Raw genomic sequence first — 24140 nt, 5'->3', positions numbered from 1 at the left:
AAGTATTCAATTGTTTGTGTTAACTCATCTGTGAAATGGTTTAGCTCATCCATCTAATGTTTATACAAGGGATTATAAAAAATTGGCGCAAAGGGACACCTGTATATAAGAGAAGAGATAGAATGCAGTCAAGCATTAAAAGCATGAGAAACTCATGGAATAGAGCCTCAAGAATCTATAAAAGGGCTGAAACTTTCAATTTGTGCAATTAAAATTTTAGACTCGTTACTGAAAATCTGTCAAAATGTTCAAGTGGGAAAAATTTGAAGCAAGATGGACATTGTTGTGTACAAGATTGCGATAGAAAATTTCTGAGACGCTACTATTTAGTCAACCATTTAACCTCAAAACATAATTTTTCCAAAACAGGAGCAAGAAGATTGGCTATAAGAGAGCATGTTCAGCCATCTCATAAGTCATTCCAATTAGGATGACATGTACATAATTGACTACAGTGAAGTTGATTCATTATTAGATTTGTAAGGAGAGCAGGATAAGGAGGAGAAATTACGGTATAGATTTTCACTCATTTTTTAGGTTATTTTACATTAACTTCTTCATTTCTACATTGAATTACTTCAAATTTATACTGAACATCTCTTATGATAATACGGTCAATCTCAACTATGCATGGCCCCATAACCAACGCTGGGGCGCCCCTGTGTCAAACATGCGGCGTGGGGATACGCGTCGGCCTCTGCCGCGCCATTTCTAGTTAAAATCTGGGTCAAGTGGGGTCAAATTTCATGTCACCAGGTCAAGTCTTCCACAAATGGTGTACCTTGAACTCCGGTAAGCATTCTCGTCAAACAATTACATTAATTTTCACCAATTTAAATAAAAGAAAAGGTTACAATTATAGATGTTTACCTTGTTTAACATGCATCATTTAACAAGAACAACATCAAAATAATATATTTATTATCCTTGCTTGAAAAAAACAATTATAGAAAACAAGAATATCAGTAAAACTGATGGATGCTCCCCGATGATGCGCTTTGTCAATGTATGTGTTAATAAACACCTAAAATATCTATTAGCCTCGGTGACCTTGACCCAGTGACCTCAAACCTCATCAAAAGGTAGAGGTCCATGCAAGGTACCTACATGCCAAATATGAAAGCGATTGGTTAAGGATTAAAGGCGCTTTGAGAAACGGTAGCAAAAGTGTGACAGAAGGAAGTCTATTATTAGCCTCGGTGACCTTGACCTTGACCCCAGAGACCTCAAACCTCATCAAAAGGTAGAGGTCCGTGCAAGGTACCTACATGCCAAATATGAAAGCGATTGGTTAAGTATTAAAGGCGCTATGAGAAACGGTAGCAAAAGTGTGACAGAAGGAAGTCTATTATTAGCCTCGTTGACCTTGACCTTGACCCCAGAGACCTCAAACCTCATCAAAAGGTAGAGGTCCATGCAAGGTACCTACATGCCAAATATGAAAGCGATTGGTTAAGTATTAAAGGCGCTATGAGAAACGGTGGCAAAAGTGTGACAGAAGGAAGTCTATTATTAGCCTCGGTGACCTTGACCTTGACCCCAGAGACCTCAAACCTCATCAAAAGGTAGAGGTCCATGCAAGGTACCTACATGCCAAATATGAAAGCGATTGGTTAAGTATTAAAGGCGCTATGAGAAACGGTGGCAAAAGTGTGACAGAAGGAAGTCTATTATTAGCCTCGGTGACCTTGACCTTGACCCCAGAGACCTCAAACCTCATCAAAAGGTAGAGGTCCATGCAAGGTACATACATGCCAAATATGAAAGCAATTGGTTAGTATTGAAGTCCCTATGAGAAACGGTAGCAAAAGTGTGACAGAAGGAAGTCTATTATTAGCCTCGGTGACCTTGACCTTGACCCCAGTGACCTCAAACCTCATCAAAAGGTAGAGGTCCATGCAAGGTACCTACATGCCAAATATGAAAGCGATTGGTAAAGTATTGAAGGCGCTATGAGAAACGGTAGCAAAAGTGTGACGGAAGGAAGTCTATTATTAGCCTCGGTGACCTTGACCTTGACCCCAGAGACCTCAAACCTCATCAAAAGGTAGAGGTCCATGCAAGGTACCTACATGCCAAATATGAAAGCAATTGGTTAGTATTGAAGTCCCTATGAGAAACGGTAGCAAAAGTGTGACGGAAGGAAGGAACACGGAACTACAAACTGGCAACTATATGCTCCACCGAAAATATTTTCGGGGAGCATAAAAATGTGTGTGCAATTTTCTTTACCTATAGCGAACTCATGCAATTCAATATGATACGTATCTTTATTTAAAGTTATTATCACTTTCATAAATCTTCTGATAAATCTTATGAGACAATAAATATTGAAATAAACATTGTGACAATGGGCTGCAGAATCCCAGATCACTAATAATATGTCTAAGAACAGAAATAATCATGTATCATGCAGATATATTTATGCAAATACTGAATCAATTGGGTGCTGCAGTTGTTGTAAAAATCTAAATTTGCATTTTAAAAATCTGCTGCCCCATGCCTTTATAAATCAGTTACCCTATAATAACAGTTTACCGCACTGTAACGTCAATATTGCATTACTGTTTGAAAGTAATGCATTCAGCTTTTGTGGGAGTTGACTGTTGTTAGAGTTGACATTGAAATTTAAAGATTTTACCTTACAGTGTCTGTACTAAAGCAACTGTTTTATTAAGTACAGATTAAAATTGCTCAGATTTAAATTCAAGTTTTTATGCATAAAACAAGCTTATACTGGGTGGCATTAATTTCATGACACTCCTTCAATGTGTGTGATGGTTTTGACCACCCAATGTTAATTTTATTTGTAATTTCTTCTTTCTGTTAATGCTGTTTGTCTTGTGCTCGTGTTAAGGCTGCAAGTAAATTCATAGTCTCTTAGCAACCCTGCAAATGCCAACTGGTCCCAATAGGGTGAATATTATTGATATTAGTGCATAATACAGAATACTGATGTGACAGTATCAAGTTACCAAAACATCCAGTGGTCGATAATGCTGTTTCTGAATGTCAGAAATTGTCTGTTTTTTCTGTTGTGCTTTTTGTGTGTTATATAGTGTACAATTAATGTTCTAGATTGTCTCATCTTCAGCTGCATAATATAATCTGCTGACCAACATGGGAAATTTTGAAAGAGGATAATTTTGTGTTGTTTAAAATCTTGAAACAGATGTAATTCCACTCTTTTCTTACTTGTTAAAGGAACAAGCTTTAATGACAAGCAATTGTCTATAAAAACTACTAGCTCAGGTGTGCATTTGCATTCCATGTTTTCTATCTCTTTTATAAATTGTCGCAATTTGATGTATGAATTTGAAAGTTCAAGGTTATATAGATTGACAATTTAAAATTTTGACAACATCAGAGTAACAGAGTAGCTTGTTTATGAGCAGCAAAATAAAATTCCCTCTATTGGCACTATATGCTTTATCCACTGATTATTACAAATATTTTACTGAATAATCTGTCAACTTCCCATTTAAATACACAAAAAACTCAGTATGTAAGTTCTACTCAGAAAGAGACCTTACTAAAGAGTGTAAATAAAATCTCAATTTGTTCATGGATGTATTAAGATATTTGATTTCTCCAAACCATCTGTAAATGAAATGCAGTGCAATTTTGATATACTATCTTCACATAATTTACATTATTGTTTATGTGGCATATCACGTAATACAGGCTATAAACCTTTGCTTAAAAGAAAGCAACTCTTCTATTAGACATTAATTATGCAATGTCCACATTTCTGCATTTCTTTGATGAGGCGTCTAGCTGTCTATTCCTGAAACTTACAAGGCTCTAAGCAGTCTGTGATAGGTATTTGCTTTTGTGATTCTATACTAATTAATTAATTACTAAAACCAAAAAAACTCATGCTTGTAAGCCTTCAGGACAGGAATTGCATGAAAGCTTCTATAATCAAACAATGCACATAATCTTTTATTGTCAATAAAATCTTAGTACACCAAAGAAGAGGATGCCTCATTTCCTTATTATTCTAATCACAACAAAGAATGAAAAGTTGGTCTTTCCCAACAGGATGCCTTAGAAACTGAATTATTTATTATGTGGGAATTTGAACCTTTGATATATAAGGAAAGGATGTTCTTTTTGGCTCATGTCGAGATCCCGCTATAGTACGTGAAAGATTATGTAGTGTTGTCATTTCCTGGGGGAAATATTAGAAGGCATCACAACTTTAGCCCGGCTTCCATAAATGTCTGTGTTCCAAACACAGTCTGTAAATCATAAATGAGATGCTGGTAGAAATCTTAGCTGCTTAAAGCGTTTTTTGTTTTATGCTGCAAAAGCAATTTGTTAATGCCAGTTTGGTCTAAAGTTGTGGTGTATCAATGAATAATAGATCGCCTTGATGAATTGCATTTACTGACCAATGGCAACTTGTGTATGTGAAGTAATCCATAAGAGATCCCCTGGGATAATGTAATCATCTGAACAGGGTATACCATGAATAGATGAATTGGTTTTTGCCAGATCACGACCCACTTATGAAATACAACTGTTTATTATTTTTGATAATCTTGTATAGGTCTTGTTTTTCCTAGCTGATTGATAAAATCATGGATTACTAAGGTGAATGCCAGGTCCTTTCATAAGGTGAATGCCAGGTCCTTTCAACATTACAAAGAGTTAGAAGCGAAACAATTAACATTAAATGGTTGAGAGTACATATATTAAATGGATTTTGACAGGGCAAATCACAAAATTCACCTGACCTATTCATCAAATTTTTTATTTCCAGTTTGTTAAGTTTAAGCCTTTTTATTTTAGCTTGATTGCATTGAAAGCCTAAGGCTGATTGCAATTGTCAGTTTCCTGGGTAGAAATAACACTTGGTGTCTTTGGGGAAGATTTCAAGAATGATCCCATGATGGGAATCGAACCCGTGACCTCCTGGTCGCTATACTGACACATTATCTACTATGCCACTGTGACTTTATTTCCAGATTGTTCTCGAGACTCACGAGCGTGCACGAGAATATGAGCAGGTGGCCGTGGATCTGGGATCCCCCATCAACCAAAACATCCAGATATATGAGAACTCCATCTACGTCATGAGCAAACAAAAGGTATTCTTTCTGCTTTTTGGAGTCTGAGTTAAGAAAATATATTTAATTTTCAGATTTTATAAAATATTATGATGAACAATGATTACCACCTCCCCAACCCCCCCCCCCCCCCCCCCACAATATCTCCTTCTTAAAGAGAATAGTAAAAATGTGTTTGCCCCAAGGATGAGAGAGCCCCAAATATGTCAGTATGAAGTCTGCATTATTGTGTTCATCATGCTCAAAAGGGTAAGATAAAAATATGTTACTGTCAACTTTAGTTGAAAGATTTTCTGCCAATGCTTCACACTTTCAAAGTAGAATGACTGCATTGCTGAATGCTATAATTACATAAGTTGCCTGGGAGAAATGCAATTAGGCAGCAGTCTACATTGCTGATCATGCAAGTTAAAGTTCTCACATGACAGAGAACAAATTAATTCAATATTGCTTTTCAATTCTTCCTGTCGTTCTCATAAACTCTCAAAAAACCTTTAAAATTGTGTTTGTATTGTATTGCAAAAGTGAAACATTTAGTTTGCATTGTGTTTTAAAAAAAAAACCACATTTAGTTTGCTTTGTTTTCAAAAACAGGACCATTTACTTCGCATTGTGTTGCAAAACTGAAACATTTAGTTTTCATTGTGTTAAATAACTGAAACATTTACTTTGCATTGTTTTCAAGAAAAGAACCATTCACTTTGAATTCACAGTATTCCTTAACTGAAACATTAAGTTGTCATTAAATGCAATTTTTTTATTGCAAACTGAAGCATTATGTTTTGATAGTATTTCAAACTGAAGCACATAGTTTGCATTGTATTCTAAAGCTGAAAATATAATTTCAAGTAGGTTTGCTAAGACATAATGTTCTCAATCTGTGTAAGAATCTGGAAAGTGTTCATGTTATATTTGTTTATCAGTAAATAAGCTCCAAACTGTTGCTAATACTAATTATTATATAATACTCTTAATTCCATAGAATCTCGGGTAATATATCAGACAGTATATTATTTTAGATTTCAGTCATGTTCTCATGGTATGAGTATAAGGAGAAAACTGTAACAATAAACTTAACAAAAAGAAATATGTTTTATAAATTGGACAATTAAGAGCAGGCTCCCTGACTGTATAGTGCTCAAAATGATTCTATTTTTACATAGATGGATGTATTTCAATGAGTGTAACTTCCTAGAGAGAAACATTGGATTACATCTGTCAAAAAAGATTTCCTGTGACATTTTAGAAATATATTTAATGATTTCCTGTATGAAGGCTAGCATTACAAGGTCTAGTTTCCGTTTTAAGCCCTTACATCACTTATATTCTTGATTAATTTGCTGTCATATAAGAATCTTGGAGACATTTATATTGCCACACTTGATTTATTGAGCTTATTTTAGCATGAACACTTTCAGTTGCTATCAGATAACATACATGTCCTTGTAAGTTAACCCTTTGCATGCTGGGAAATTTGTCGTCTGCTCAAATCTCGTCTGCTGAATTTCTAAAATTAGCATTTTCTTCAAAGATTTCTCCAAAGAATCTTCAAAGAATACTATCAGAATAGCAAACCATTTGGATCCTGATCAGACGCCATGTTTTGTGGCGTCTGATCAGGATCCAAACTGTTTGCAAAGGCCTTAAAAATAAGGTTCCAGCACTGAAAGAGTTAAAATAGCGGAGTGTATTACAGATCATATCATAATATGAGAGAATTATTCAATATTATTTTGATAATGATTCAAAGAATGTTTTTTCCTTGATTTTGAAGCTTTTGCGGTTTAAGAAATAGCAGGTAGACTAACTCAAAAGGTGTAAGAAGCTTTGCTTTATATAAACTTTATGTATATTTTGTCTTACATTCAGAAAATAAATAATTCAATTTAATAATATGAATGAGGCTTAAGTTATATGACAATATGTGTTTGTATATAGTTTTGACTGTTGGTTATATGACAACAAATTATTATGAAAATGATGATTAAAAGCTTATTTTCTTGCTTATTGTTAGTCATTTTTAGTTTGTTACATTTTTTTTAGTCTGAATTTAAGCACAAGGATTTTATAAATGTCCACAGTTTCTCCAGAACACTATAGGCTCTGTCCTTAATTATTGCAGAATAGCCAACAGCTGATTTTGATCCTTGTCCATCGAATATAAAGAATGGCGTATTGTGTTGGCTTTTCATCATTTTTAAATAGACTGCTTCAGAACAAAACACCGAAAAATGAAATGTAGTTTATTTAGTGGCAAACATCTAGCCTGGTTAATAAGGACATATAAATCTTCATTGAAATCTTCCGAGACATGCAAGCTTGGCATTTGCATTTCAAGAGTAAATACATCATTTTCCCACAATTTTGTCAACGTGATGCGAATAATTTCATTGTCTCGTCAAATTGTCTCATTTGGGATTGTTTCCATTTATATTGCCCATTCATCCATTCAACGCGGAACGGAAATGATTCTCTGAGATTGCGTGCTCATCCTGTTTAGCATGCAGAATTTTGGGGAGCAAAGTTGACATTTTAGGAGTTGGAAGTATTGTTCCTTTGAATAAGCAGACGGCTTGGTTAAATTTGTCTCAGCAGGCGAAGCTGATAATCAAAGTCGTCTGCTGCAGTTTTGACAAGGATGGGATTGGGGTCGTAGAGATCAGAGATCGCACAGGTCACACACCAACACCAGATGTGAAGGGGTTTGAAAACTGTGTCCCCTTCCTCTGTTATTAAAGTATTTAATGCTTCCCACATAAAGTTTGCTTTTACAGAAGACTTGATTTCCAATGAACATGTTAATGATTGGGTGTATTTAATTCTGTTAGACACACAACAAAAATGTTCATTGACATGGATAATTATTTGTTGGAAAATTGAATAGAATGTTTTGTTACTTGTTGGTTTTTGTATCTTTATTTGTTGATTACATATAATACTCAACAATATAAAATAAATTATTGAATGAGATTAACTTTGTTTTAGACAATGGAGATAACCAAATTGTAAATAAGTTCATGAATACAAAGAGAATCATCATCATCATGATCATGATCATCATCAGCAGCAGCAGAATCAGCATTATTATAATCATAATCAGCATCATTATAATCATCGGCATCATCATCATCAATATAATCATCATCATCATCACCACCATCATTATCATCATCAGCATCATCATTATCATTGTCAGCCATCACGTACTTTTTCTTCCTTTCCACAATTGCTTTATTTATTATATTTAACATGAACATGATCCTCCTCTTCGTCCACCAAATGTTCATCATCATAGTCATCATAATCCCTCATCATTGTCAGCCATCATTTATTCAATTATAACCATAGTAATTTCTGTAATTTCCATCATCACTATATAATATTCAAAATCATCTCTACACTTGTTACTAACCTCTTTCTATATGATTGCATTGTATTCCCTCAGATTGCCCGTCTGTTGCTAAGCAACTGTGACTCCAGGATGTCATGCAGCAGTTGCCTGGAGGATGGAGACCCTTTCTGTGGTTGGTGTGTCCTTGACAACAGGTGAGCGCACGGGATGGGCTTCTTTTCAATGTGGCAGATCATTGGTGTAGCTGAACATGGGCACTATGGCTATAACAAGTCATCACAATATATTGCTAATTTGAGTATGCAAGCTATTTAAGCTGAACATGGGTACTAAGGAATCTATATGTATTTACTTATTAAGCAAGTCATTTTAGGCAATATTTGAACACTTCAGTCACAATAGGCTAAAGTTAAAAACATGATATGCTTAAAATCCAGGATTTAATTCTTATGCATCTACAATCCTAATACAGTTACAGTCATTTGTCATCAAATTTTTTCTTTAATCCTTCCCCTATTAGAAGCAAAGTGCTAATGGCTTTTGCAACCAGCATAAAGCCAGAACAGCCTGCAAATGCTGTTTGCTGCTCATCAGTATCTTACGGTTAGAAATTAAGCATTTAAACCTTGATTCTAGTAAAGAAGATTTTTAAATTAAATTAGATTTTCTAAGGGACTACAAATGCATGAAAGTGTGTATATAAGAGGTAAAGGGTAAAAATGCCCATATAGGGTATAAAAGAAATAGGCTATGGAAGAACATGTACTCCAACGTTGTTAAATATTACATCATATGGTTAATCTTAATACATGTTTTACCCTATATTTTCTAAAGAAAATCATAAGCTAAAGCGAAATTTGCACATTTTGGCTATAGTAAATTATTGACATTTATTTCTAAAGATTAAGTTTAATAATGACATGTATTCTATCTATCTAAATATCTGTCTTAAAATCTTAATTCTGCACTATCATTCATAACCCAGGCTATAAGTAAGGTTTATGAAAGTTTTGTAAACACAGAAATTCACTAATCTAATGGATTGACAAGTAAAACTATAGATCTTTGATGTAAAAATTACAACACAAATCAGTATTATTAATGTCAGGGTTGCCCATATTGTAAGAATTAAGGTTAACTACATCGTTTTTCAGCATCGTTTGTGCAGAAGTGATTATCAATTTACTAAAGTATTAAACTTTGGTTTGTGGTTGTATTGTTACAGTTTATTGGTCCTTTGTTTGAAAATTAGTATCAGAAGTTCAAGTTGTTTATTGTTGTGTGGGCATAAAATAGACCTGCCTAAGTCATTGAATAGAGCTATACAAACAAGTTAATGGGTTGTTTGCTTCTTATGGGAAGCAGATGTTTATGTTAAAGAGGATTATTATGGAGTTTCATTGAAGACAATTTGTAATAAAATTGTGATTATGTTATGTATTTATACTTTAACAAGCTTTTACAGGGACACTTTGTCCTGGAGTGTTGGGGATATTAAACTGCCCTCTAGTGGTTAATTTGTGTCCACTAGACAATAATGATAGCAGAGGCCTCAACCTCAATTGTGAGGCTGTTTTTCAATAATCATGTTTGTATGTAAGATCTGGACATGATACTTTTTTCACAATAAATCAGTAATAAATGCGCTATTAAACATAATAACAGCAAATTAAGGTGCAATTACTCGACCATAAATTCATGACGGATTGGACCACAATGAAACGGGATCCTTGCTACAGTGCACAGGTTTCATGCTTGACTAATTCCATGCATAGGAAAGCAATAAAACATTAATAAAACATTTGGATTGGATTTCTATTATTCGCAATCATTGTATGCATAGTTGTTTCACTTAGCAGAAGTGTCCAATATTCACACTTGCACGATCCATAGCAACTCAGGATTGATTGAGATTTAATTCAGCATTAATATTGATCATTAACATCCAATTATGGCACTGTAGCTGATTCCATAGGATTATTCATATAAATCAAGATTAAGTTAAAATTTGTTGAGCTTCATTTTCACTTTCCTTTGAAGTCCTGTGTTTGCATATTGTCAATATCAAGGAACCACTTGCAACGGAAATTATCTTTGCATGTTGCTTTCCCAGAAGTTGCTTAATCAGTGATGATTTTTTTCTGAATATTAATGTTATTTAGGTTTTTTTTGCTTTAAATGTCATAACTGAACCTTTGGATTGACCATTTGGCTATCTGGGTAATGAAACTACCAGTGCATGTGTCCCCTCATTTTTTACCCTTTTTTATCCCTGCCGAAAAAAAATTCGGAGGGGATATTAAGTAATTGGTCCTGTCAGTCTGTCCATCCGGCCAAAACTTTGTCCGGAGCATAACTCCAAATCTATTTAATGGATTTACTTTAAACTTAGAATATAAACAGATGGCAACTAGGAGAAGTGCAGTGACCAAGAACCATAACTCTATCTACCTTCGTTTTTGAATTATCTCCCCTTTTATATAACTTTAAAGTAAATTTTTGTCCGGAGCATAACTCTAAATCTACTGAAAGGATTTACTTGAAACTTGAAATATGAACAGATGGCAAGTAGGAGAAGTGCAGTGACTAAGAACAATAACTATCTACCTTAGTGTTTGAATTATCATCCTTTATTTAATTTCAAAGTAAATTTTTGTCCGGAGCATAATTAATTATCTCCATTAATTTGTTTTTACAAATATTTATTATTCTACTCTCTAAAACAAATGTTGTCATACAAGCAAACAAATTTCGGCGGGGATTGGGCACTACTGTGACAAGCTCTTGTTTTACTTTACATTAATGTCTTTTGAAGGGCTTTGATGAGTTTTATTTTTCAAAACTCAAAGAACCATTTTATAGTATTGCGCGTCATGAATTGCTCATGCAGTGCTAAGTGCATTTCTTCCAGATGCACTCAGAATTCCCAATGCGCGGACTCGCTGTCAGACCGATGGCTGTTTGGACCGCCTGGACAGACATGTGTGGCCATCACCAACGTGTCGCCAAGGACCATTGCTGTGACTGAGAGACCCACGGTATGGTCAAAATGACATATTGGTTGTGACACTACAAGACCTTTAATCTATGACAGAATTGTTTATAGAATTAGCTACTAGTTCTACTTAGAACTAAATTATGATGTTTTCGTCTAGTGTTATATATTTTTGAAAACCATTTGTGCCTTCAAACGTCTCTTTTAGGAAAATAAAGGTGTCACGCAGCATTTACTGTTTGCTTGAAAAATACCATATGGTCATGGGACCACCTACATGTATTAAAGCAAATCAGATATTATTATTTATGTAGGCGTGGAAATATACAGGACATCCCTGCCTCTTGCATTACATGTGCTGCCTACTTATGACTCTGTCTGTGGATATTTTTATTTTTAGCTCATCTATTTTTTTAAAAAAAATTATGAGCTATTGTCATCACCTTGGCGTCGGCGTCGGCGTTGGCGTTGGCGTTGGCGTTGGCGTTGGCGTCGGCGTCCGGTTAAGTTTTGCGTTTAGGTCCACTTTTCTCAGAAAGTATCAATGCTATTGCATTCAAACTTGGTACACTTACTTACTATCATGAGGGGACTAGGCAGGCAAAGTTAGATAACTCTGGCGTGCATTTTGACAGAATTATGTGCCCTTTTTATACTTAAAAAATTGCAAATTTTGGTTAAGTTTTGCATTTAGTTCCACTTTTCTCAGTAAGTATCAATGCTATTGCATTCAAACTTGGTACACTTACTTACTATCATGAGGGGACTGGGCAGGCAAAGTTAGATAACTCTGGCATGCATTTTGACAGAATTATGTGCCCTTTTTATACTTAGAAAATTGACAATTTTGGTTAAGTTTTGTGTTTAGGTCCATTTTATTCCTTAAGCATCAAAGCTATTGCTTTCATACTTGCAACACTTACTAACTATCATAAGGGGACTGTGCAGGCAAAGTAATGTAACTCTGACTGGCATTTTGACAGAATTATGTGCCCTTTTTATACTTAGAAAATTGAAAATTTGATTAAGTTTTGTGTTTAGGTCCACTTTATTCCTACAGTATCAAAGCTATTGCTTTCATACTTGCAAGATTTATGAACTATCATAAGGGGACGGTGCAGGCAAAGTTATGTAACTCTGACTGGCATTTGGACGGAATTATGGGCCCTTTATACTTAGAAAATTGAAAATTTGGTTAAGATTTATGTTTTGGTCACTTTACCCCTAAAGTATCATAGATATTGCTTTCATACTTGGAACACTCACAAACTATCATAAGGGTACAGTAAAAGGACAAGTTGCATAACTCTGGTTGTCATTGTTACGGAATTATGGCCCTTTTTTGACTTAGTAACTTTTAATATATGGTTAAATTTTGTGTTTCGATCCACTCGAAGTATCAAGGCTATTGCTTTCAAACTTCAAATACTTACATGCTATCATGAGGTTACTGTACCTGGCAACTTGAATTTTACTTTGACCTTTGAATGACCTTGACTCTCAAGGTCAAATTATTAAATTTTGCTAAAAATTGCCATAACTTCTTTATTTATGATTAGATTTGATTGATACTTTGATGAAACTACTCTTACCTGACATACCACAATAGACTTCACCCAAACCATCCCCCGTGCCCCTCCCCCCCCCTCCCCCCCCCCCCCTAATTTTTTTTTTTTTTTTTTTTTTTTATAAGATCATCTCACAAATGACCACCCACACCCTCACACTATACCCCCACCCCACCCCCCCACCCCCCCCCCCAAATTTTTTTTTTGATTTTTTTTTTTTTTTTTTTTTTTTAAGATCATCTCACAAATTATCACACATCCCCTCACACTATACCCCCCCCATACCCCACCCCCCGCCCCCCCCCCCCCCCCCCGCCCCCCCCCCCCCCCCCGCCCGATTTTTTTTTTTTTTTTTTTTTTTTTCGCTTTTTTTGGAAGATAATGTAATAAATGTCCACAAACCCCCACACTATACACCCCTCTTCACTCCACTCCTCCCTCCTTGTTGTGATTGAAAATGATGAGTCCCTTCACCTTTAAAAAGAAAATAGATGAGCGGTCTGCACCCGCAAGGCGGTGCTCTTGTTTATAAATATAATTATCTTTCTAAGTATTCATAGGTGCTACTTATATTGTTTTTACATATTAAATTGTAAGGCCCTAAATATCAAGTCTGCAATCAAAAGTTGCTCAAAACTAATAATGAATTAATTAATATGCAAAACCAGGTAGATCACTAATAATCAAACACTAGTATTTTTCCATTGGTATGGATGCCAAGCAAAATTGCTATTGAAAACATGTGTGTTTCACAGCATTCTGATGGCAAGTCATTAAATTAGAACTGATGCAACTATATTGCTGCCTATCATGAAGATACATTCCGAAGAACTTAAGTTATTTTCTGCACCATTAAAATTTAATTGCTCCATAGATGTCTGGTTTCAATTATGCATCCGATAATTGTTTTTCCTTGTCTGCCTGCTGTGTGAATTCCTCTTTCTGTCATGGCAGTTCATTCTCTGATGATTTTCAGACAGATTATCACTTGTGTTGCAATTCTGGTTGGTGTTTCAGTGTTGATGCACTGAACTTGTATAATGATTAATAAATTAACATTATGGCTTTTTAAAATTGTCTGAACTTTATGCTTCCCTGGATAATATAAATTTTCTATACAATATTTGAAATCAGGCCATCTGTAAGGGAATTATTTAAGATATTTTCAGTGTATATCAACACGTATTAAAACACAGCAATCAATATCGATAACAGATTAATTGGACTCAAAGAAAAAAAATAATGCAATGCTCTTTTTTATGGTTCCATTAATGTTTGAAACCACGCCAGGGTAAGATTGAACTTTATTGATGAACCTTTACAGTCTTGTAAAATTAAGTCTTAGCTTAAGATGGAGTAATTTTATAGCCATCAAAACCATGACCTGTACTGGACACAGTTCGGATAAAAGCGCCACTTAAAGAGCTAACAGCACCACGTAAATGATCATAAACTAATTCGGCATGCCTGTGTTTCAGCTGTATCTGACCATATACCAGCTACCAGATGGCAGCGACTACACATGTGTGTTCCCGGAACTGAATGCCACATCCCGGGCTGAGTACTGGGCGTATGGTGTATACTGTCTGGCACCAGATATCCTGCAGTCGGGAATTCGTGTTACAGGTAACAGCTACTTAAAATCTGGTTCCCTTCACTAGAAACATACTCCAGGTCAGTTGTGGTCCCAAAATCTTAATCTTAAAACAAAAATGAAAAACACAATAGAAATGCAAGCCAAAATGTAATTAGCATTTTGATTGGTCAGTATTTTTACTTGAAACAAAGATTTAACATGTTGATTATTGTAGAGCCTGCTAATTTTAATTTACCCTCTGTGTTTTGACTAGAATGTGATAAAGGTAAAGGCTGTTGTTGATTGCTGATGTGGTAATGTTGCCTTGACTTTTTATTTACCAAGTAGCAAATTTAAGGTGTCGGCTCATTTTGAAGAAAATATTTCCAACATGGCTGTTTGAAATAAAACTGGCTCCATTATGATTGGGCTACTTTTATTGGAATGACTTGACAGTTGATTATCAAGGGACATTTAAGTTCTATATTATAACTGGGCAGTACTATAGGTTTGTCCTCTATACATCTGTTTGTTCATTAATCAAAACATCGATCCTGTGATTTTAATACTAAAGCTACTTGCTTGAAACTAATTTGCATACTCAAACAAAAAGAATTTAGGATTATGCACAACTTTTTACTTTTTACCAGAAGACAATGGTCAGGTCAATGTTGTAGAACTTAATATTGTAAAAGCTCAATAAGTGTTCAAGATATGATCATGAAATGTAGTATACTTATTGGGCTATAGGTTTGCCATTTATCTGTTGGTCAATCCTCCCTCTAATCATCTGTCTGTCCATCTAGAAAAACTGAAATATCTTAAAAAGTAATAAAAAATATAATAATATTGATAAGTATTGAGGCAATTCTGAATGACCATTAATTTCTCAAGAAGTCATAAGGTCAGGTCTATAAAAATAGAATAACATTGAATACTGCAATAATTGGTTTAGTACATACAATATTATCATGAAACTTGCAATATACATTTAGAACACTGGGATATCCCCTGCGAAATGTTGTTCTGCAGTTCACTGACTATTCGTGAAATATTCATGAACTGTTCATGAACCAAGTTCATGAATAATTCATGAATAGTCAGTGAAATGTTCTTGAAATTTTAGTTCATGAAGTGTTAATGAAATATTCTTGAAACTTAATTGCATGAAGTGTTCATTAACTATTCTTGAATCCTTATGGCATGAAGTGTTCATGAACTGTTCTTGAACCCTAATGGCATAAAGTGTTCATGAACTATCTGTGAACCCTAATGGCATGAAGTGTTCTTGAACTATTCATGAACAACAAAATTCGTGAAAAATTCTTCAGGGTTTGCTGTTTATGAACAGTTCATGAACATTTTTATTCTATTTTTCAATGGCTCATTTCCTGTTCAAGGACTGTCAGTGAATAGTCAGTGTCCGACAAATGTCTTATTTTTCAGGTAGCCCACTGGGCTACCAATAAAAATATTTGGTAGCCCATAAAATTTTCCTACAAAATGATAAGAGGCAGGTTTTCATCTTTATTTTATTTCTTCATTTACATATACATAATACTTATACATACATATACATAAAACAGCAAGTAGTCTGATGTACACAGTCAATATCGTAAATTAATGTTACAGTACAGGCACCGTGTACTTAAATGTAAATGTACCAAAGAAAATCATATGCTACATGTAGATATTACATGTATGTGCACATGTATGTGTACTTAAATTCGGACAGCACGTTAAGTCGTAAACGTAAATAAAGCGTTTAGATGATCAATACGATTGACTCGTATAGTGTTAATCAATGCTATTGCCCTTTTTAACAACAAATACCGAGTTTCAAGAAATCAAAAGTATTAAATCATTTATTTACTTGTGTCCGACTTTAAGTACTGTCCGAATTTACGTATTGCATCCGTATGTTACGACACTTTTGTGCAGTCAGTATACAATACAATAATTGTTTCAATAATGAAGCAACTGATACAGCGTAACGGTAATGAAACAGCGTGTTTACATGATATTTTATTAAGAGAAAATGTCAATGCCAAATAATTCGCGAGATACCCCGGTACTTTAGTTGAAATTCACGAAACTTTTAATGGAAATTAAATGATCTCAATGTTGTACCCGCTACGAAATTTTTATTTACAAATAAATACACCCACGCCAATTTTCGCGCGCTTTTTATCAGGACAAAGAAATTCATTTCTTAAATGTAGAATTTTGTAACCTAAAATAGCTGTACACAACGCGTGCAAACCGTGGCAGGTTATTTACGCATGTTGCAATACAACGGTCCTGAATGGGAGCTTATTTCATCATATCTTTAAATAGAACCATATGCCGAAATTCATTTGACACTTTAGAAAATTTCAAACGTTTGTGTTTATGACTCTTATCGTCTATATTACCCACCCATAATTTGGTTTTAAAAATATAAATCGGGCATATATGGGATTATTGATTAACAGTCGATAAATCCAATTATTAATTGACAATGCAAACTAATTAGCCGGTGTTAACCACGTTCACAAAGTTGTCATTAATATTCATCTTCGGTTTCGTTACCGTTTTGAAGAATCCGCTATTGTTTTGATTTATTTAATGTTTGGCGTCCTTAGATATTTAACGACATCAAAAACGGTGTCGCTATTACTCATTGTTGCGGTTAACAAATAATTCCAAACTGCGAAATGATGTTGCATCATGTGCGCCAACTATCCAACCGGTTCTCATTATATTATTAGCAGACGACAAATGTTGATTCTGATTGGATGATTAAAATACACTGTTACTGTTTAAGACATTACCGCAAGTGATCGGTGACTGATTAGATAATTGATTGCACTTTGTTATCGGATTATAAGCAATACACAGTGTACAAACACATGGTCAGCCTGTTTATTCTACGTATGTCTGTCAATAAACCGGGCTACCGCTCTTATAGATTTATAGTAGCCCGGCGGGCGTCAGCTGGAAAATTTCAGTAGCCCGATGAAAAATTTCGGTAGCCCCCGGGCTCCGGGCAATGGATTTGTCGGACACTGGAATAGTTCATGAACCATATTCTTCATGAGTCATGAACTGAGGTCAAACAAAGGTTATCATAAGTGCAAGCAAACATGAGAGACTACAAACAATGTCATCAGCCACAGACTGCCAGGCTTAGCACAGAGGCTAGTTTTCAAATTGTTTGTCCATGTCTTCAACACACTGCCATTTCCCTTTCTGGAGCATTTTTGAGAATATTGAACACCATGCACTGCCTCCGGGTCCTTTCTGGTATGAGGTATACTGTTCACATGTGCTCTACAGAATAAAAAATCATAAAAAGGTCTATAGTAAAGAGTTATTTACATTCAAACTTTAATAAAAGTGAATCTATAATCAATATACATTGGGATCTGACAACACAACAGGAAATGGACTGAAAAATCTGGATTTGTTAGGCTACTGCAGAGCATTGGTCTGATATTGTTCTGTAGAACAACTATCTGGGGTAAATTAAACAAGACAAAAGTACTATTTACAATTCATATTTATATCATAACATATTATATTAGCCTGAAAAATAAGATACTTCCCATAAGTGATTATTGTACATCATAACCATAAAATACTGACATAACACTCATTTAATGTACAGTAAAGTGCAAGACCAGTACCTTGAAGACAGAATACACTGCTGTCTGTTTGAAGCTTTTTCCAGCATTGGGTTGTGGATGCCCACTCAAGTTGAATTTTGCCATGTGGGGGACATTTATCACCCTGAAATCGGTCTGTTTATTACAATAAGTAACATAAAAAAACTTAATTTATAAGCATATGCATTGCATTTGTTATATAACCACAGCAGATTACTATTTATTGTAGTATTTGTTTTCTTTCTTATTTAAAGAAAAATAACCATATTTGTTCTGGAAGCGAATTATTTCAGTTAGAAATCTTTGTTATTTGACATGGCAATTATTTTATTAGATAATGAAGACTTTGTACCACTTTAAAGCTTGTATTATTGTACATAATGATATATCTTTTGGAGACTGTCACACTGTGCACCACAAGTAAATACATAATTTCCAGTAAAGTGTTACGTCACAGACTTATGGTACGAAGTCCACAGGGTACAAAATCCTTAAAGATAATTCCATTTTATTTATAGCTAAGCAAATGATATAGACATCTTTTAAATTTTTCTAATCACATAAGTTTAAGAATTACTTAACTACCAAATTATCCCGCGGATTGTTTATCTAAATTTAAATTCTAAATAGCACAAGCAAAACTTTCCAACATACACCACGAAAATATATGACTCATCATTGCAATAGAAATTTGCGAGCAACAACATCTTTCATCCTATACTTTACATTATTCTTAAAGTGTTTACCTGTTTTTTTTTGTTTGTTTGTCTCTTTTTTCCCAATAAAACAGCGTATAATAAACTCTGCAGACCACAATATTTTTGTACAAGAGCGAATCAACGAATGCGTTTAAATAAAATAATGCCGTAACGTCACTTCCGGTGCAGACCGGCATTTCCAGTCATCTATTTTCGCGACTTGTCAAAATGTTGTTCGTAAGAAACGCAGGAGTTTCTAGTAAATAAAAATGACAGAAAAAGTAGTTTAGACCACGACTAAACTTCGGGAGTTATATAAACGCAGAGAAACAATGTCTAGAGAAGAGCGTATGCAGTGATAGTTTGAAGGCTAATTGTTGTTGTTGTGCACAGCCATACGGCCGCAGTAATCTCCCCTGAACTTTGTGTATATATTGTTGGAGAAGTTACAGTTTTGAAATACCGTGTTTAAGAAAAAGATTGATAGAAGTGTAATTTTTAATCATATTTATGTGACTGGAGTTAATGATAAAAGTCAACTATTGGACGGTAGTGTTGATAATTACAAAGAAAACTATTCGTGAAAATACTGTCGCGGTCGCCAGATTGTCGAATTCCGGACGCTGATTGACAATTCAAATGGAAATGTAGGTATTTCTCTGATTTATGCATTTTTTAATGTATATCCCATGTTTCAATTAATAAATCAACTGTAGCGTAAATAGTCAGTTTTGTATCCATTAGGAATAATACATGTATTTGGTATTAAATTTGGATGAAGAATGGTGTTTACCCTTATTTATTAATCCAGTTTGAAAGTGTTCATCATATTAAATAATAGTAATGGCATGCATTGTCACGAATGTCTGAATTAATAAAAGTGATGACACTTACACACTATGGATTATATCACACTATTAAACACTTACATCAGTAGGTAATTCCTATACAAGTGCTGGTTTATTTGACCTCAGTTAAGACTACAATTGTTTTTTTTTAAATAACGCGAAGAAAATGTAAATTATAGAAAACTGAAGATGTCATTTCTTTCCAGGAAAAAGGCAAGGGGAGGAGAGAATTATGGGGGCAGTAACTGTGTAAAACCGTCAAAAAGGCATGTTAGTGGGTCAGGATACTGCATGGCATAAACGGGGCTTTGACAGAATAAAATGTAAGTTTATTGTAACACTTAAACACTTTATTTGAAGCAATACATTTTCACATTATTAAAGCAATATCTATAGGAATGTATGTCTGTCTGACCATCTGTCTGTCAGTTTATTTTTAACTTTTAAACTTTTTAAGATATCAACTCCTAACTTCATGCATGAATAGTGCATGCACACATTAATACATACCGTATGTACAATAGCTGCATTTTAAAGGGATTTTTTTCCCCTGTTCAGTTGTCCTTGTTTTACTGTCCAAGTTAGTTGTCAGGGGTGATATTTAGTTCTCCTTCAAGGACAGTTTTAGTTTTCTTATAAAGTCAAATAATTTGTTTCAGCACACACATTCTTGTTGTCCAACCAAAAGTATGGAGGGAAGATAGTGAAGTAGGTCATGTCTTAGCGTATCTGTGAAACGTGCCAGTGGTGGCGAAGAAACCGGACATGCACATGGCTGTGTCAACAAGATTACTGGAGTGTCAGTGGTGAGAAGGGACTCAAGGAGCTTATTGAAGAGGGCACGCCTGTTGAGATTTTAGAGGGTGATGGAGATAATAATTTAGTTTAATGCGTGAAAAGGAACTTAAACCTTACACTACAGAAACATTTTGATAAAATCATGTCAAGAACATTTTCATAATGAAGAACTCAGACTGTCAGCCCAGGGTCACAAATACCATGCGGGTATTTTTTATTCCAAACCTGACGGAGTTATGCAAAAATCGACCATCAAAATCATGTTTATATTTTGTATATACACTGTACTAACAAGTTTTATGTTATTAATCACTATTCATTGATGAAGCTATTTTCCTTTTAACTGGTATGATTGAATGATTTAATATGCCATATTTTTTTATTTTGAATTGTTTTATTTCCCCTGTCATATGTTCAAGTCTTTTACTCATTTTTATCTATTTTTGAACATTTGAACTCCTCGATATGCTCACATGTAAAAATTAATATTGTAAAAGCTCAATAAGTGTTCAAGATATGATCATGAAATGTAGTATACTTATTGGGCTATAGGTTTGCCATTTATCTGTTGGTCAATCCTCCCTCTAATCATCTGTCTGTCCATCTAGAAAAACTGAAATATCTTAAAAAGTAATAAAAAATATAATAATATTGATAAGTATTGAGGCAATTCTGAATGACCATTAATTTCTCAAGAAGTCATAAGGTCAGGTCTATAAAAATAGAATAACATTGAATACTGCAATAATTGGTTTAGTACATACAATATTATCATGAAACTTGCAATATACATTTAGAACACTGGGATATCCCCTGCGAAATGTTGTTCTGCAGTTCACTGACTATTCGTGAAATATTCATGAACTGTTCATGAACCAAGTTCATGAATAATTCATGAATAGTCAGTGAAATGTTCTTGAAATTTTAGTTCATGAAGTGTTAATGAAATATTCTTGAAACTTAATTGCATGAAGTGTTCATTAACTATTCTTGAATCCTTATGGCATGAAGTGTTCATGAACTGTTCTTGAACCCTAATGGCATAAAGTGTTCATGAACTATCTGTGAACCCTAATGGCATGAAGTGTTCTTGAACTATTCATGAACAACAAAATTCGTGAAAAATTCTTCAGGGTTTGCTGTTTATGAACAGTTCATGAACATTTTTATTCTATTTTTCAATGGCTCATTTCCTGTTCAAGGACTGTCAGTGAATAGTCAGTGTCCGACAAATGTCTTATTTTTCAGGTAGCCCACTGGGCTACCAATAAAAATATTTGGTAGCCCATAAAATTTTCCTACAAAATGATAAGAGGCAGGTTTTCATCTTTATTTTATTTCTTCATTTACATATACATAATACTTATACATACATATACATAAAACAGCAAGTAGTCTGATGTACACAGTCAATATCGTAAATTAATGTTACAGTACAGGCACCGTGTACTTAAATGTAAATGTACCAAAGAAAATCATATGCTACATGTAGATATTACATGTATGTGCACATGTATGTGTACTTAAATTCGGACAGCACGTTAAGTCGTAAACGTAAATAAAGCGTTTAGATGATCAATACGATTGACTCGTATAGTGTTAATCAATGCTATTGCCCTTTTTAACAACAAATACCGAGTTTCAAGAAATCAAAAGTATTAAATCATTTATTTACTTGTGTCTGACTTTAAGTACTGTCCGAATTTACGTATTGCATCCGTATGTTACGACACTTTTGTGCAGTCAGTATACAATACAATAATTGTTTCAATAATGAAGCAACTGATACAGCGTAACGGTAATGAAACAGCGTGTTTACATGATATTTTATTAAGAGAAAATGTCAATGCCAAATAATTCGCGAGATACCCCGGTACTTTAGTTGAAATTCACGAAACTTTTAATGGAAATTAAATGATCTCAATGTTGTACCCGCTACGAAATTTTTATTTACAAATAAATACACCCACGCCAATTTTCGCGCGCTTTTTATCAGGACAAAGAAATTCATTTCTTAAATGTAGAATTTTGTAACCTAAAATAGCTGTACACAACGCGTGCAAACCGTGGCAGGTTATTTACGCATGTTGCAATACAACGGTCCTGAATGGGAGCTTATTTCATCATATCTTTAAATAGAACCATATGCCGAAATTCATTTGACACTTTAGAAAATTTCAAACGTTTGTGTTTATGACTCTTATCGTCTATATTACCCACCCATAATTTGGTTTTAAAAATATAAATCGGGCATATATGGGATTATTGATTAACAGTCGATAAATCCAATTATTAATTGACAATGCAAACTAATTAGCCGGTGTTAACCACGTTCACAAAGTTGTCATTAATATTCATCTTCGGTTTCGTTACCGTTTTGAAGAATCCGCTATTGTTTTGATTTATTTAATGTTTGGCGTCCTTAGATATTTAACGACATCAAAAACGGTGTCGCTATTACTCATTGTTGCGGTTAACAAATAATTCCAAACTGCGAAATGATGTTGCATCATGTGCGCCAACTATCCAACCGGTTCTCATTATATTATTAGCAGACGACAAATGTTGATTCTGATTGGATGATTAAAATACACTGTTACTGTTTAAGACATTACCGCAAGTGATCGGTGACTGATTAGATAATTGATTGCACTTTGTTATCGGATTATAAGCAATACACAGTGTACAAACACATGGTCAGCGTGTTTATTCTACGTATGTCTGTCAATAAACCGGGCTACCGCTCTTATAGATTTATAGTAGCCCGGCGGGCGTCAGCTGGAAAATTTCAGTAGCCCGATGAAAAATTTCGGTAGCCCCCGGGCTCCGGGCAATGGATTTGTCGGACACTGGAATAGTTCATGAACCATATTCTTCATGAGTCATGAACTGAGGTCAAACAAAGGTTATCATAAGTGCAAGCAAACATGAGAGACTACAAACAATGTCATCAGCCACAGACTGCCAGGCTTAGCACAGAGGCTAGTTTTCAAATTGTTTGTCCATGTCTTCAACACACTGCCATTTCCCTTTCTGGAGCATTTTTGAGAATATTGAACACCATGCACTGCCTCCGGGTCCTTTCTGGTATGAGGTATACTGTTCACATGTGCTCTACAGAATAAAAAATCATAAAAAGGTCTATAGTAAAGAGTTATTTACATTCAAACTTTAATAAAAGTGAATCTATAATCAATATACATTGGGATCTGACAACACAACAGGAAATGGACTGAAAAATCTGGATTTGTTAGGCTACTGCAGAGCATTGGTCTGATATTGTTCTGTAGAACAACTATCTGGGGTAAATTAAACAAGACAAAAGTACTATTTACAATTCATATTTATATCATAACATATTATATTAGCCTGAAAAATAAGATACTTCCCATAAGTGATTATTGTACATCATAACCATAAAATACTGACATAACACTCATTTAATGTACAGTAAAGTGCAAGACCAGTACCTTGAAGACAGAATACACTGCTGTCTGTTTGAAGCTTTTTCCAGCATTGGGTTGTGGATGCCCACTCAAGTTGAATTTTGCCATGTGGGGGACATTTATCACCCTGAAATCGG

General features: G+C 34.5%; 1 protein-coding gene and 2 long non-coding RNA genes across 15 annotated transcripts in view; 1 reads left to right on the top strand and 2 right to left on the bottom strand.

Moving 5' to 3' along the window:
- The window catches only part of LOC127878467 (plexin-B-like), a 170572-nt gene that overhangs the window by 78750 nt on the left and 67682 nt on the right, over positions 1–24140 (top strand). For all 9 annotated transcript variants that reach the window (XM_052425003.1, XM_052425043.1, XM_052425038.1 and 6 more), the window contains 4 exons: positions 4974–5096; positions 8521–8621; positions 11339–11465; positions 14469–14616. In XM_052425003.1, the coding sequence (XP_052280963.1) occupies positions 4974–5096; positions 8521–8621; positions 11339–11465; positions 14469–14616 (499 nt within the window). The remainder of the gene's footprint in view (positions 1–4973; positions 5097–8520; positions 8622–11338; positions 11466–14468; positions 14617–24140) is intronic.
- On the bottom strand, positions 957–2178 carry LOC127878523 (uncharacterized). Of its 2 annotated transcripts, XR_008048793.1 has the most exons (4): positions 2152–2178; positions 1854–1988; positions 1265–1371; positions 957–1103 (listed from the first exon to the last, which is right to left on the bottom strand). It is a non-coding gene; the product is annotated as an uncharacterized LOC127878523 (long non-coding RNA). The 2 variants fall into 2 exon arrangements; XR_008048792.1 differs by lacking the exon at positions 2152–2178 and having other exon boundaries at positions 1854–2091.
- LOC127878541 (uncharacterized) lies at positions 14131–24013 on the bottom strand. 4 transcript variants are annotated; one of them, XR_008048798.1, is made up of 5 exons: positions 20270–20415; positions 18235–18337; positions 17708–17878; positions 15303–15368; positions 14131–14690 (listed from the first exon to the last, which is right to left on the bottom strand). It is a non-coding gene; the product is annotated as an uncharacterized LOC127878541 (long non-coding RNA). The 4 variants fall into 4 exon arrangements; XR_008048796.1 differs by lacking the exons at positions 15303–15368; positions 17708–17878; positions 18235–18337; positions 20270–20415 and adding exons at positions 21096–21161; positions 23501–24013; XR_008048795.1 differs by lacking the exons at positions 17708–17878; positions 18235–18337; positions 20270–20415 and adding an exon at positions 23501–24013.

Source organism: Dreissena polymorpha, chromosome 1 (assembly GCF_020536995.1).
Source record: "Dreissena polymorpha isolate Duluth1 chromosome 1, UMN_Dpol_1.0, whole genome shotgun sequence".
In the NCBI taxonomy this organism is placed as follows: domain Eukaryota; kingdom Metazoa; phylum Mollusca; class Bivalvia; order Myida; family Dreissenidae; genus Dreissena; species Dreissena polymorpha.
Note: the sequence above shows the minus strand (reverse complement) of the source record. Positions and strands in the feature narration are given on the sequence as shown.